General features: G+C 41.5%; 1 protein-coding gene across 18 annotated transcripts in view; it reads right to left on the bottom strand.

Moving 5' to 3' along the window:
* The window catches only part of RBFOX2 (RNA binding fox-1 homolog 2), a 174,653-nt gene that overhangs the window by 134,383 nt on the left and 25,180 nt on the right, over positions 1-15,090 (bottom strand). For all 18 annotated transcript variants that reach the window (XR_014555635.1, XR_014555636.1, XR_014555637.1 and 15 more), the window contains exon 2: positions 6,851-6,901. Coding sequence is in view for 14 of the 18 variants with exons in the window: in XM_083700712.1 (XP_083556838.1) it covers positions 6,851-6,901 (51 nt within the window). In the remaining 4 variants the exon portion in view is untranslated. The remainder of the gene's footprint in view (positions 1-6,850; positions 6,902-15,090) is intronic.

The following is a 15,090-nucleotide window of genomic DNA, read 5'->3' on the forward strand; positions in this document are numbered from 1 at the left end:
ACAGCAGCCATGCAAAGACATGACTGGCTGGTTAGTAGTTCTATCTTATTTTATTCACTATCTTTGTGGAATGGAAAAGATCAGAAATGTAAGGAAAAATACACAGAAAATACATTAAAAACTTATCAGAGCAATAGTTGAACAATACTGGTCCAGACTAGTGTGATGTTGGAGGGTCAATGTAATCTACAGGCTTCTCTAAATTAGATGAGTTTGAGGACAGGATAGTAAGGTTTCTGCTGTTGCTCTTCCCTCCCCAAGCATCCTTGGAAACAATTCCTGCTGTTGGCCAATGTTAACACAATGTTCCTCTCAAACGCCCCTCCCCAAAACAACTTCAGAACTATCAGGGGAAAGGTTGTATTAATAATGATGGTGCCTGGTTTGGTTCCCCCCAAAACAACTTTGAAACAATCCCTGCTGTAAGGCATACAGCAGAAACAAAAGGATTGCCATAACTTCCCCCTGCCCATGCAAAAGAAACCCCACCAATATTCAACTGAGGCCCTTGTCAACAGGCAACAAAACAAACACAGAAGTGATAAGAAGATCCCCACGTTTCCCCCAATTCAAAAAAATTCTCAAGCAGCTGCCTGTCAACTTTCCCAAATAGCCAGCAGGCAGCAAAACAAGTGATATGTGATTCCTGTGCTTCTTCCCTCACTTCAAGTTGCTGCCTCTCAAGTTGCTGCCTGACAACTGCTCCATGTAGCTGGCAGGCAGCAAAACAACAAGTAAGAGAAGCAAATGTGTGTGTTGAAAGACTAGAAAATAAGAGAAAAGCAGAAAAGCGAGAGAAACAACATCTCTTTATGACCCCACAGATTCCTATTGCCTGGTGTCCAAGCAATTCTTTTATCAACTGCATCTCTGACTCATTCAGTGGCTGAAAACTCTGACAGGTGGGAGCAGAGGCTCTGGCTCCTTTCCCAGATATTAACTTTGAAGGGTGCCTGCACATTTTGCTTCATAACTTTCTAGGAGGGCTAGAAAATTGCTTTTGAAAAAATGAAAGCTCCAAGTTCTGGAGTCCCTGGTGGTAACACAGCTGGAGGCCTTTTAAAAAATAAATAAAATGGCCATACAAACCTGACCAACAATGCATATAAAAGTTTTGATCAAAATTAATTTACCTTGGGGGGAAATGTGGGCACGTATGTTTCCCAAACCTATACTTGCACTTGAAAAAGCAAGTAAATCTGGTATGATATATGGTATTCCTGATAAGCTTCCTGCTGCGAAAGAAAGACAGGGAGCTCTGAAAAAACATAACTACCTTAATTCACATTTTCATCTAATACAGAGCTAATTTAAGATAGCTCGGTCTGCTGCACTCCACCCACATTGCACAAGACCTAGTGATAGATTACATATGGCTATCTATATCCCATCAGATCTCTCCTGTGGCTACTGAGAACTTGCTATCATATTAGAAGCTCCCAATGAGATTAGTTAAAAGCTTTGAAACCTTGTTAATGAAAGCCAAGACTGAAATGAATCCACATAAGAGTCAAGCGAGACTAAATGCACCTCAAGGCCAGTCAACGTCGGACCCGTAAAAGACATGAAAAATATTTCTGTATAAAGTGGATCAACTTGGAAAGTGACATTCTGCAGAATGTAAGGCTGATACAGATAAAATGTCTCTGTTTTTATTGCGTGGTGTTCCTCTCAGCTCTTACGTTTTTAGATGTTAAGAGAAGTTTTTAACTCTGCATACAACAAAGTGAATTTGAATGAAGTTACTAGATTTTTAAATCGTGTCCTGTGTTGGATTCTGTTGTGGCATTTTTTATATTACATACGTTGTTACCTTTTATCATTGTAATTACAGCTTTTATCATTGTAATTACAGCTTTTATCATTGTAATTACAGCTATCATGCTTTCAGCTTCCATTGTACATTGTCCAGATAGCCAGGTTATGGGTTGATTAATAAAGAACAACAACAGGATATTAAAATAATATTAAAGGACCTGGGAGACTAGAACAAAACAGAAAAGTCCTTGCTCTCAATGTAGGGTATTAGGAAAGTCTCTCTAGTGAGAAAATTTCATAATCAGGAAGCCACCATCAAGAAGGCCCTCCTATTATTATTATTATTATTATTATTATTATTATTATTATTATTTCTATACCACTTTATGTTCTTCAGAAAAAAATCTCAAAAGTGGTTTTGAAACATCAAATACAACATTCCAAAATAAAACATTACATAAACTATTAATTAGAAAAAGCTAAAAAACAAAACAAAAACAGAGCCTCCATGTTCAGAGGCATGAGACCTCTGTTTTCCATATGATGAGAGAAATGAGAGAAGAGAATCTCTATTCCCTACCCCTGTGTCTGGCAACAGCTGAAAACAGAATATTGGGAACAGATGGACTTTTGGTTTCATTCAGACAGACAGACAATTCTTAAGCTCTTATATTCATCTGCTACTCAAGAGTTCCTATTGTTCTCTTACATAGCATTTACTACATACAGTTATATTTTAGCATAAGATTATTCAGTACATTTCTAAATAATTCTTAGGCTATCATAGTGAACACCTGGCATGTAACTATAATAATTTTCAACTTTCTTACTTGGAGTCACTCTTCACACACATTATTCATCAAACTACAGTTTTAACTACAAGTCTTCAGTTCTGCTTCTTGGATCATATACATGGAAGAGACTCAGAATCCCCACGATACTGGAAACCAGACATTTGCTTATGGTAGTAAGATTCCAGAACAGACTTCAAAAGTTGATATACTGTTTAAAGGTCTTCTATACAGTAAAACAGTAGTTGTTGGGGTTTTTTAACCATACCTTTTCAAATTACAATTTGTCAATCTGACTCCCAGAATTTGTCTGTTATAACATGGGGAGATACAGCTCCACCCAATATACAACAGCAACATTAATCAGAGTGACAATAAGATGCACTGGTTGTGGACACACTATTTTCAATAACTGGCTGTATCTGAGAGAACCTTTAATCAAGGAATTGTTCTTCTCCAAGCTACAACCATTCTTTGAATGAGTGAGTGAGTGAATGAATGAATGAATCTTTATTTGCGTTAGCCATCAGCCATAGCAATAAAACAACAATACGATATACAAACAATAGAAATAAAAAGTCTATTATATAAAATACATTTTAGGGTTTTGAATCAATAGTCAAATAGTGGATCTTATTCTAATTGCCCCAGCTAAAAACCTTGCAACCTGTGCTGCCACCTGCTCATCTTGATCTGCCAAGAGAAAGGACACTGTGGCAGTGGTTGGGTGACCCAGAATGGACAATAAAAGATTATAACGGGTGTATAAGTTAACATCGTTAACACCCATACATGCGTTGAAGTCTCCTCCAATGATAAGCAGTGCTGCAGGATAAGAGGATTCGAGGAATTCTATATAGCTCTCTAATTCTGTCCAAAGACATTTATCGTGGATTTTTTTTGACAGGGGGTATATACACATTAATCGGCATTAGACAAGCTCTCCGTACTTTGACCATTCTTTCTGTTAATTACTACTCACTTGACTATGAATACACTCCTGCCACTAGAGTAATAATACCAGTCACTAAGTAGTTGTGCTTTGTCCCTCACCTACAAACTATATGATTTAGTTAGTATTTTAATGTCACGTTTGTTGGAGTTTGGTAAAGATACTGCAGCATTTTTGCAGGAATAAACCATCTGGTAAGCCTGCTGGTTGAAAGGATTAATAAATTTTCAAGGTTTATTATTCAAGGCAAACCAAACCATTCTAATATAGGTTTTACATGGAGCTAACATGGAGCCAGGAAGTTAACACAAACACATTTTATCTCATACTGACTAAACTTGGAGAAGAAGCAGGAAGGAAGTGAAGCCTGAGTAAACAATCTATTTATCAACAGGTAGTTAAGGAGGAATCAGCAAGGAGTTAAATGATGTAGCTATTTAGCTGGGTAGATGGTTTTTTTAAAGGAGAGCAGGCTGCCTTTCTATCAACCCTCACTGGTTCAGGTAGTCTATTTCAAGTGTTGTGACTTTACTTTCAACAACACTGACACTTTCTTCACCATTTTTTAAAATCCTGTCCCCCATCTTTCACCATTCTTTTTTAATTTTTACCCTTTCCTACAGCCATGTGTCACATTTAGTCTTTATTCCCCTTTCCCTTTTCCATGCCATGATAAAAGGTAAAGGTAAAGGTACCCCTGCCCGTACGGGCCAGTCTTGCCAGACTCTGGGGTTGGTGCGCCCATCTCACTCAAGAGGCCGGGGGCCAGCGCTGTCCGGAGACACTTCCGGGTCACGTGGCCAGCGTGACATCACTGCTCTGGCCAGAGCCAGAGCCAGAGCCACACACGGAAACGCCGTTTACCTTCCCGCTAGTAAGCGGTCCCTATTTATCTACTTGCACCCAGGGGTGCTTTCGAACTGCTAGGTTGGCAGGCGCTGGGACCGAACGACGGGAGCGCACCCCGCCGCAGGGATTCGAACCGCCGACCTTTCGATCGGCAATCCCTAGGCGCTGAGGCTTTTACCCACAGCGCCACCTGCGTCCCTACCATGCCATGATACACAGTCCTAAAATATAAGCCTGAGGGTTATGTGAAAAGCATCTAAAATTATTAGGAGTAAGTACTGGCAGAAAGCTCCAAGTTCTCTTATTTACCATAAATTTAAAAATGCATTTTACATAGAAAAGCTAGTATTATGGCAGCCATCAGTGAAAAGCCGGCATGAACTGCTTAACAAACGGGATTTTACTTCTGTGTCACCGTTGTCATCTTCCAGATGACTCAGAACAATAACGCAATAACTTTAAAGCTCCTCCAGGGAGTCTCAGTGGCTAGCCACCTAGTGCTTCCAAGCTCTTACTTCCCTTGCCTAGCTCCATCCTGCAGACATGCAAGAAAGCATTCCCATCATCATAGTGATGGGCATCACCATTTCCTGTCTTTATGTGCTGGTTGTCTTAAGCTGTTGCCTTGGCAATGGCAGCAAATCACAATGACAGCAGCATTCTTTCCTATCATTTTCATAGGAATTGCTGGCATACGATCCCCAACATGGTATTCTTCCAGGTGGCCCTATAGGACATTCTTTGTTCATAGAAGCGCTATGAAGACTCAAGAGTGCCTCCTTCTGCTGCAATATTTCAGCTGTATGAACTCAGTGTCCTTTTTCTGGAGGTTAATCTGAAGTCCCATGCCTGGGATGGCCTCTAAGCCATTTGACATGTTTCAAGAGGTCTTCTCTGATACGACAGGCAGTATCAAAATCTATGTAAGCTAAGGCACACTCGGGGGGGGGGGGGGTTACCAATCAATCACTGGAAAGTTGCTGTTGCACCTGAACAGCATCAGAGAGTCCCTTGGGTTAATCAAAGGCAGTCTTTCCACATTCTTGAGGTGTCAGGGGAATTTGTTGAATGCTACACTCTGGGAATGTGAGGAACTGAGAGCCTCTTGCGAATTCAATGTGGAATCAAATCTCACAAGTCAATTCACAACTGAAAATCAATGCATAATTGTTTGGTGCTATCCAGGTTGGACGCAGGTGGCGCTGTGGGTTAAAGCCTCAGTGCCTAGGACTTGCCGATCGAAAGGTCGGCGGTTCGAATCCCTGCGGCGGGGTGCGCTCCCGCTGCTCGGTCCCAGCGCCTGCCAACCTAGCAGTTCGAAAGTACCTCCGGGTGCAAGTAGATAAATAGGGACCGCTTACCAGCGGGAAGGTAAACGGCGTTTCCGTGTGTGGCTCTGGCTCGCCAGATGCAGCTTGTCACGCTAGCCACGTGACCCGGAAGTGTCTCCAGACAGCGCTGGCCCCTGGCCTCTTAAGTGAGATGGGCGCACAACCCCAGAGTCTGTCAAGACTGGCCCGTACGGGCAGGGGTACCTTTACCTTTACCTTTATCCAGGTTGGGCACCAGCATATTTCATGGACAGGTTCACCTGAAATTCTTGCTGTTGCTGGACTAGAATACCTCAGGTTACATACGCTTCAGGTTACAGACTCCGCTAACCCAGAAATAGTGTTTCAGGTTAAGAACTTTGCTTCAGGATAAGAACAGAAATCGGGCTCCGGCAGCATGGCGAAAGCAGGAGGCCCCATTAGCTAAAGTGGTGCTTCAGGTTAAGAACAGTTTCAGGTTAAGTACAGACCTCCGGAATGAATTAAGTACTTTACCTGAGGTAGCATTGTACACAGTAACTTGTCCTGATGTTCAATCAGCCATAGGCCAAATTATAATATTCCATAAACATGATGGGTTACCTTTTGGCCAAATAAAATGATCCATCATGCTAATCAAGGAAGAAACCTCAGCTAGAGGGAAGGAGCTTCATTTATCACCAGCATCCCATCTCTACACCAGGATCCTCTACAGCTGCCCTAGGAGCTCCAGAAAGACTCCTTGTTGAACAGCTGCTTACTTCATTCCCACTCATTCTTAGGCAGCTACTGGAGCATCGTGTTCCACTTCACCTTCTTGCAAGGCTTCCCCATCTCACAACCAAGCAGAAATACATCCCCCTTGCCATAGCACATAGTTACTTACTTCCACATTCATGGTCACAGTTTCTCATGTCATCATTATCCCATCAGTGGTGTTGGTAGCTGTCTTCTCTCCTGTTCTCTAGTCAGCAAAGAAGTACATTCTGCTACGGTATACTTTCAGAAGCCCAGAAAAGACATGGGTTCAAAGACCTGGTTCATGCGAAGGAAAAGCCAGCCATTCCCTTTTTCCTCTAATGGAGCTACTGTCCACCCCTTGGAATATTAAAATCACAAACCCTGACAAAACACTCTTTATATAGGGATAGCAAGCAACAGTGTTGAAGGGGAACAAAAGTAACTCTTACCTGACTGTCTCTTCCTGGATACCCATGATAAGTGGCAGTCAGAGGCTCATTCTGCAAGAAAGCAGATATTATCCATTTTGATAAAATGTAGGAAAAGAGAGGCTCTCTATTAAGAAAAAAAGAAGACAAAGCCTATAATAATATAGAAAGGGAACAGATAAATAACACTTTGCCTCTATAGCAGCATATGCACATGTCTTCATGACAATGTCAAGTGACATCTGGCTGTTCCAGCAGTTTCAAGAACAAAAGTTCATACTGCATTTTAGACAGTTGGGAATATTGCTGAACAATAAGTGACAAGAGACAGCAAAAACCTTCACCTTACTTAGGCAAGAAGGAGAAAAGTGGGCATTTAAAGGCTATCAGTTAAATATTTTAAGTCGAATGAAGTCCAAGAGAAAATGGGTCCCCCCCCCCATTAAAAATGGGTTCTACATGATTTCCAATCTCCTTGCTACTTCTGCTGTAACACTAATTGAATCTCACACTCTATGGGGAAAGGGGGAAGTTCCTGGCAGCAGTGGTGTTTCCCCAGGAAGTCTCTGGTGCTGCCAATTTTACAGGTCAGCAACTTGCTGGTGTCTCTTGTTGAATAATTATTCTCTACAGGAATTGCTATTGTGGGAAGCGAAAGGAAGCAGGGTGAGAAACTGTTACAAAGAGTTAAACTCCTAGGAGGGCAGCAGAACAATCCTTTTATACCTAGTACAGAGAAAATCCCTGTCAGTCAGTAGGAGATCCCAAAAGGAAAAAGGAAGCAGAAGGGCAGCCCAAAGCAAAACCCACTCCACTGCATACCCTCAAGGAAACTTTCACAGAGGGAAAGCAGAGGAAATGGCAACATTAACCATTTGAACATGTAATTCTCCCTGCTCTTCAGGGGCAAAGAAACACACCACACAGAGCGAACAGCAGAAACAGGTTGCCTTCCAACAACAATCACACAGCCTACAAGACAATGCCACAGTTAACTTCAATTCCCTCCTGGCTCACTTCTGCCAAAGCTGAATTGTATTTCAGCCACTGTTACAAGCATACAAGCAGCCATTTACAGAGGAATTCAGTTAGAGTGAAATCAGACTGCCATGGGATATTTATTTGCTTTCTTTACTGCTAAAGGGCATTTCTATTTATTTGATCTCTCCTATATAAAAGGGGAAAGAGGGTGAGAAACAAGGGCAGAGAGATTTAAAGTTTGCTACATGCAAGATTTTACACTGACTGCACTAATCATTCCCACACGGTTTTTCAACATTTGCTAAAATCTTACTCTTAATATACAACAATATTCAATTATATAAAAATGTCAAGAAAGATACAGCATAAACCTATGCTCATAAATTCACTATGCTTAGTGAAAAGCTTCACACTGTTCTACATCGAGTTCTGTTTCATATAATTAAAAGGCGACCAGAGTCTACCTCGCTGGTCCTTGCTTTATTTTCCTTTTCTTAATCAATCCATTTCAGTTACTTTTTATATTGTAGCAACATACTGTCCTTCATTATATACCTGTTCAGCTGTGAGATGTGAGAATCTATAAACTTAAACAGGGCTGCTCCAAAGGCATTGATGCTCACCAAGTCCTAATGGATGCCATCTTCATAGAGTAAACCTAAACTACCTGGTCAAATTAGAGCTCCACTAAGTAAGTACAGTGGTACTTCAGGTTAAGTACTTAATTCCTTCCGGAGGTCCGTACTTAAACTGAAACTGTTCTTAACCTAAAGCACCACTTTAGCTAATGGAGCCTCCTGCTGCTGCCATGCCGTCGGAGCCCAATTTCTGTTCTCATCCTGAAGCAAAGTTCTTAACCTGAAGCACTATTTCTGGGTTAGCGGAGTTTGTAACCTGAAGCGTATGTAACCTGAGGTACCACTGTACTTTGCAAATTACATTCCAGCTACCATCTCACTTGCTCAGCAGGGTGTGTTTTTTTGGTATGTACATTTTTATTCATAAAAGAGACAATAAGTGCTAAAGTTCCATTGGAAGAGTCCCAGGCCTTGTCATGCCCATTTTCTTCAGCTCTTTTGAGAAAGCAGACTCATCTATCCAACACCATTAATTTTGGTGGAAAAAGCTTTGCTTCCTCTCAGATAATTCTGGGAAAGGCCTCTGAAGGGAGAGTGCAATTGCATGATAAAATGTTCTTCCAAAGGACATTTCTTTAAAAATGGCAAGGATAGGGAGAAGACTGCAGCTGCTTTTTTGCTGGGCTGGCTGCCCCTTGCACTTCACTGGGTGCTGCTTCCTAAGGCTCTAAACCTCCAAGGGATTATATCACGGGATACAGGGCTGCAGCGGAAAGGAGGAGCTGAAAAGCCTCCATGCCGCAGTTCCCAGCCTCTGTCTCAAAAAGAAGGAAGCAAGCTTATATTCTCTGTTCGCAATATTCATACAATATTGCTTCAGGATACAATTGTTAATTTTCAGAAATATATGCAATTTCCTCCATGACTAACTGAACTTGCTTTATTTCAGGCAAACAAACCAGTAGTGAACAGGGATCTGATGACATCACTCCCTCTTCCTTCCTGGAATTCTAAACTATGCTGCTATTGCACAAAGTTCTAATCTCCATGGCAACCCCAGCTCCTCCCTTCAGGGGAAGGGGGGGGGGAGCCCAAAAAGCAGTATACAAGGCTTCTCAGTCTCCTTGAAAGTTATTCTTCTAAACAGTAACCAGAGCTAAATTTAGATACTTTTGAGTATGGAATCTTAAAAAACAATGAAATATGTTTCCTAGTAAATAAATCTAAATCAACAACCTCATGACATCCTTTTCTGGATCATATGAACAACTCGCAAAAGAATCAGTGTGACCACCTCCTAGCTCCTGTCCACACCCATTTCTCAGCATGGTTTTGTATAAATATACAGAGAGAACTCTCTCACACACTTCTCCTGCCCCCGCACTCCAGCTTCAGGAAGCCTGGACATTTATTCCCAGTTTTTCTGAAGATCACCATGAAAATAAGGTATTTTGCCACAAAGCACACATTTGGTGGCAATTTTAAGCGTGCTTCTTTAGAGCAGCTGTACCTATACTGGTTAAACTTTCATCTGTTATATAGAACTGATGTGTTCCCAGCCTAGTAAAAAACCAAACTCAAGCAAAATATAGTGCACACCACACACCAATATATTCCCAATCCAGTAGCAAAGTAGAAGGATTTGTGTTAATTTTCTTTATAAGACAGGCCACACTGTGTTTTAGGATTCCAAATCAATCATATGGATGCCCCTCATGCTAAAAACTAAAACAAATTCAATAGCTGAATATACAAGCTGCAATACAATTAAATAGCTTGATTCCAAGACTTTCAAGTACTGGATAAAGCATCAACTGTAGCTAAAAAGGATATAGAAGGTAGAAAAGGCAGATTAAAATGGTAAGAGACAACTAGATGTATTTTCAATTTACATACTAGAGTACCAGGTCTGTGATTTTTTTCTTTATAATTAGCTTTCTGCTCATATCAGAATTACAGTAATTTGGATCAGTTTACCTTGGCAAAACATGTCAGAAATACCTAGCTAGTAAGAGAGGTCAATAAGATAAACAGAAAAGCCAGATTTATTTATTTTTATCATCTGGGAAAATACTACAAAAATTGGGAAAGGGAGATAGTTTATGGCCTGCAGCCCATACTATAGATTTCTGGCTTGAAACATGGCTATTCCATTTCAGACATTCTGTCATTTCTTTACACTGTCAACTGGCAGGTTACCAGGCACACACAAAAATTACCCACAACCTAAAAGTTTAAATTGCTTAATGGATTACGTACCTGCACCCGACAATTACTATGAGTCGTGTGGCACACTTTCTGATTTTTAATATCTTTTTTCCACAACTCTTTTTCCATATTAGGAAAACCCACGAATGAAGAAGATTAAACCACCAGTCATCTTAACTATGGTTTAAGGTTTAAGTGTGAATGTGCAGTGTGCTGGTGCATGGGGAGAATATTGCAACCACTTTGTGTCCCCCCCCCCCCCCATGCCTGCTGCTGCAGCACTACCAGAAGCTAAGCCATGGTTTAGCTTAGTGTTGCATCCAAACCCAGGCTCATGATTCATCCAAACAAACCATGAGGAGTAAACAATGTTTATTCTTGACTTACCACCCACAGACTATTTGGAGGGTGACAAACCACAAACCCAGCTTCAGATATCTCACTAAGACAAATCACGGCTGAGCTCCCAGCAGCACAGTAGCTGTAAGACAGGCATAGGCAAACTCGGCCCTCCAGGTGTTTTGGGACTACAATTCCCATCATCCCTGACCACTGGTCCTGTTAGCTAGGGATCATGGGAGTTGTAGTCCCAAAACATCTGGAGGGCCGAGTTTGCCTATGGCTGCCATAGGAGCAGCAAAGAAGCAAAGTGACTGCAATATTCTCCCCATACTCAGTATGCTGTGTATTCACCTTTAAACCATACTTAAGCCTAACTATGATTCACATGGATTTGCTAACAAGGCCATACAGTGCTCTCTTGATCTAACACTAATACAACCACCTGACCATACAAAAGCCGTCTTGGAACATAACTTGCCAAAGCCTTCCTAATTTTGGAGTCGTCGCTAATATTCTCAGTTCTCTGGAAGCTACACTGCACTGTGGTAGACAATGCAGAGTCAAGAAAGTGACAGGAAGACCCACATGGCTGGGTCCGGTCCTACAGTTAGACAATTTCAACTAAGAGTGGCTAACCTGTAGTTCTGGGGCTTCATCTGTATTTTTTTTCTGGTCCCCAAGACTCCACCAATTTTGAAGGCGAACACAAAAACACGGTACTGGGATGAGAATCATATGCTGCCTAGGTTATCTGATGGATCATTTTATGAACAGAGAGGAGAGCTAACCCCTCTCTTCTGCATGGATCACCTTGGTGGTGGGGTTGTGCCTGTGTGTCTTGTGTGCATGTGAAATGTGCATGAGAATTTTGGCCATTTGAGCATGCAGTCTCTGGAGGGTTGGTAAACCATGAATGCAGCTTTCAGGCAAAAAAAAAAAGGGTGGGGGAGTTAGCCAGCCCTGATTTTAACATTCCCTCAGCCACATGGAAGCTGCTCCCATATGGCAGGAAAATATCTAAGATGCTTATCAGTTTCATTCTGCAGACTTAATTCCTCTCCCATACAATGTGCACAAACTGAATTTTAACTGTAATACCGACCTGTGCTTTTCGGCTAAATAGCAGTCCTATCAATGGGTTATAGTAAGGGAAGACCTCCCCCCCCCTCCAAAATATGGTAAAGAACTAGAGTAAAACACCCTAAAGAAATGAATATCTTTGAACACCGGAAAAAGGAGGAAGGCTTCATGAGAGTTCCAGCAGCAACGGCTGGCTTTGATTAGGTTTGTTTGATTGTAGGCCGTACAGGAAACGCTCAGGAGGCCCACTCAGTAAGCGCCACCCTAGACACACTGGCAGGCTTTGTGTTCCAGCAGCAACATCTGGAATCAGTTAAAACCAAAATGCTTTCAGTCCCTTCCCAAAAGCCACTAATTCTTTTAAAACCACTATGCCTGGCCTACTCCACTCCCTCCTGGAAAGCACTTCTAAACAAAGGAGTCTGTGAAAGAAAACTACACCCTGTACTGCTCAAGTCACTTTCGATGACCCTCAGTTCAGAAGGACTGTTGTGAGATGATAAAATAAGAGGGAAAAGCAAATGCCAATTCAGTATGCAGTTAGGTTACTTTCTTCTAGTGAAAAGAGCATCAGTACAGCATGGGAACTATAGCATCTTTCAAAAATTATTATTAAAGATAAAAAGAAGATGCAAATTAAAAGTTCACACACACCTCAAGACTGACTCCAGATAAGCAATATTTCCCTACATCAAAAACGTAACTGTTTTGGTCTTTGCAAGCCTTCCATGTTCACAGTGGTGTACTTCATCTTGGAATACTTCATGCTCACTGGAGAGGGGAAACTAGTCTCTCGGATGAAATGCACATGTGCACATTAACTTATGTGCACACAGACACTCTTAAATTAGATTTAGAGACATTTGCAGCAGAAACTACACTCAAATGGAGCAGCCAGAACGCATCATGGCAATAGCAGCCAACCAAAATGCTGGGCAACACCCAAGCATTAAATCTTTATTGGTTGTTAAGAGTTCTTTGTAAGCATGGCCAAGAGTTTGATTCAAAGCTCTAGAGAGCTGAACTTTCTTTCAACTTGTTTGTTTCTTCCTCTCACACAGACAGCACAGTTCTTCAGTCTAGAAGGGAAGAGTTCAAGCTCCAGAATGTAGTTATCTATCCAGCAGTTATTTTTTAAAACTTGTTGGATTCAGCTTTCTGAAACTCCTATGTGTGTCTGAAAGGCTCAGCTTTGCCTTTCCTCAGCATCATGAATCCCAGGATAACATCCAACCAAGGTCCACAATTACTTTCACTCAGTTCTTTTCTAAACAAAAAAAATCCTTCCAGTAGCACCTTAAAGACCAACTAAGTTAGTTCTTGGTATGAGCTTTCGTGTGCATGCACACTTCTTCAGATACACAGTGTGCATGCACACGAAAGCTCATACCAAGAACTAACTTAGTTGGTCTTTAAGGTGCTACTGGAAGGATTTTTTTTGTTTTGACTATGGCAGACCAACACGGCTACCTATCTGTTGTTGTTGTTGTTGTTGTTTAGTCGTTTAGTCGTGTCCGACTCTTCGTGACCCCATGGACCAGAGAACGCCAGGCACCTCTGTCCTCCACTGCCTCCCGCAGTTTGGTCAAACTCATGCTGGTAACCTCGAAAACACTATCCAACCATCTTGTCCTCTGCCGTCCCCTTCTCCTTGTGCCCTCCATCTTTCCCAACATCAGGGTCTTCTCCAGGGAGTCTTCTCTTCTCATGAGGTGGCCAAAGTACTGGAGCCTCAGCTTCACAATCTGTCCTTCCAGTGAGCACTCAGGGTTGATTTCCTTCAGTATGGAGAGGTTTGATCTTCTTGCAGTCCATGGGACTTTCAAGAGTCTCCTCCAGCACCATAATTCAAAAGCATCAATTCTTCGGCGATCAGCCTTCTTTATGGTCCAGCTCTCACTTCCATACATCACTCCTGGGAAAACCATAGCTTTAACTATACGAACCTTTGTTGGCAAGGTGATGTCTCTACTTCTCAAGATGCTGTCTAGGCCTGTCATTGCCCTTCTCCCAAGAAGCAGGCGTCTATTAATTTCGTGGCTGCTGTCACCATCTGCAGTGATCATTGAGCCCAAGAAAGTAAAATCTCTCACTACCTCCATTTCTTCCCCTTCTATTTGCCAGGAGGTGATGGGACCAGTGGCCATGATCTTCGTTTTTTTGATGTTGAGCTTCAGACCATATTTTGCGCTCTCCTCTTTTACCCTCATTAAAAGGTTCTTTAATTCCTCCTCACTTTCTGCCATCAAGGTTGTGTCATCTGCATATCTGAGGTTGTTGATATTTCTTCCGGCAATCTTAATTCCGGCTAGGGATTCATCCAGCCCAGCCTATCTGTAACTCAGTTCTTTTCTGTTAGTGGGCAGAAAGTCAATAACAGTTTACCCCTTAGTTTCTTATTCAACCTGCTGGAAGATGAAGCTGCCAGCCAAGGCAAATCAGTAACTTGTTTATTTTATCCATTTTAACTATAAACAAACAAGGTACAAAAAAAGAGCCTACACTATTGGGCAGAAGCTTATGTACAACCAGAGTAATCATATTATGAAGATATAAATGTATTTCTCTGTTTCAATAATTTATTCATGTTTCTTTGCTGGACCTGGGGGTTGAGCATTATATTTTCAAGAGTTTCCAATCAGAACATATTGAGATGACTGTGTCCTGTAATAATCCCTAGTCATACTAATAAAAGTCATACCAAACCAACACAAACTTGTCCACTTTCTTCTTTCGACCTGCCATTCTCAATGTATGGGTTATCTTTTCCCACCAAGGCTAACTTACTAGTCTCCTTTTATGGATCACCAAACTAGAGAAATTGTTAGGTGGACTGCTACCAAAGGATGTCAAATTTGTTCTTTACTTCAAGTCCTTGTTGCCACCAGAAATGCAAATCTCAATGTGTTGTTGTGTCGTTGCCTGGATTTTGCCGGAAACTCTCCCCCCCCCCAAAAAAAAATATATTCCATAACCAATAGGCATGACCACCATGTACCTTTACAAAATAGGTGTTTATTAGATCTTTTATTCCTAGAAGTTTGCCTTCTAAAAAAAAATTAGGAAGGGGAA

This window comes from Podarcis gaigeae (genome assembly GCF_964106915.1).
Source record: "Podarcis gaigeae genome assembly, chromosome: 10".
Taxonomy (NCBI): domain Eukaryota; kingdom Metazoa; phylum Chordata; class Lepidosauria; order Squamata; family Lacertidae; genus Podarcis; species Podarcis gaigeae.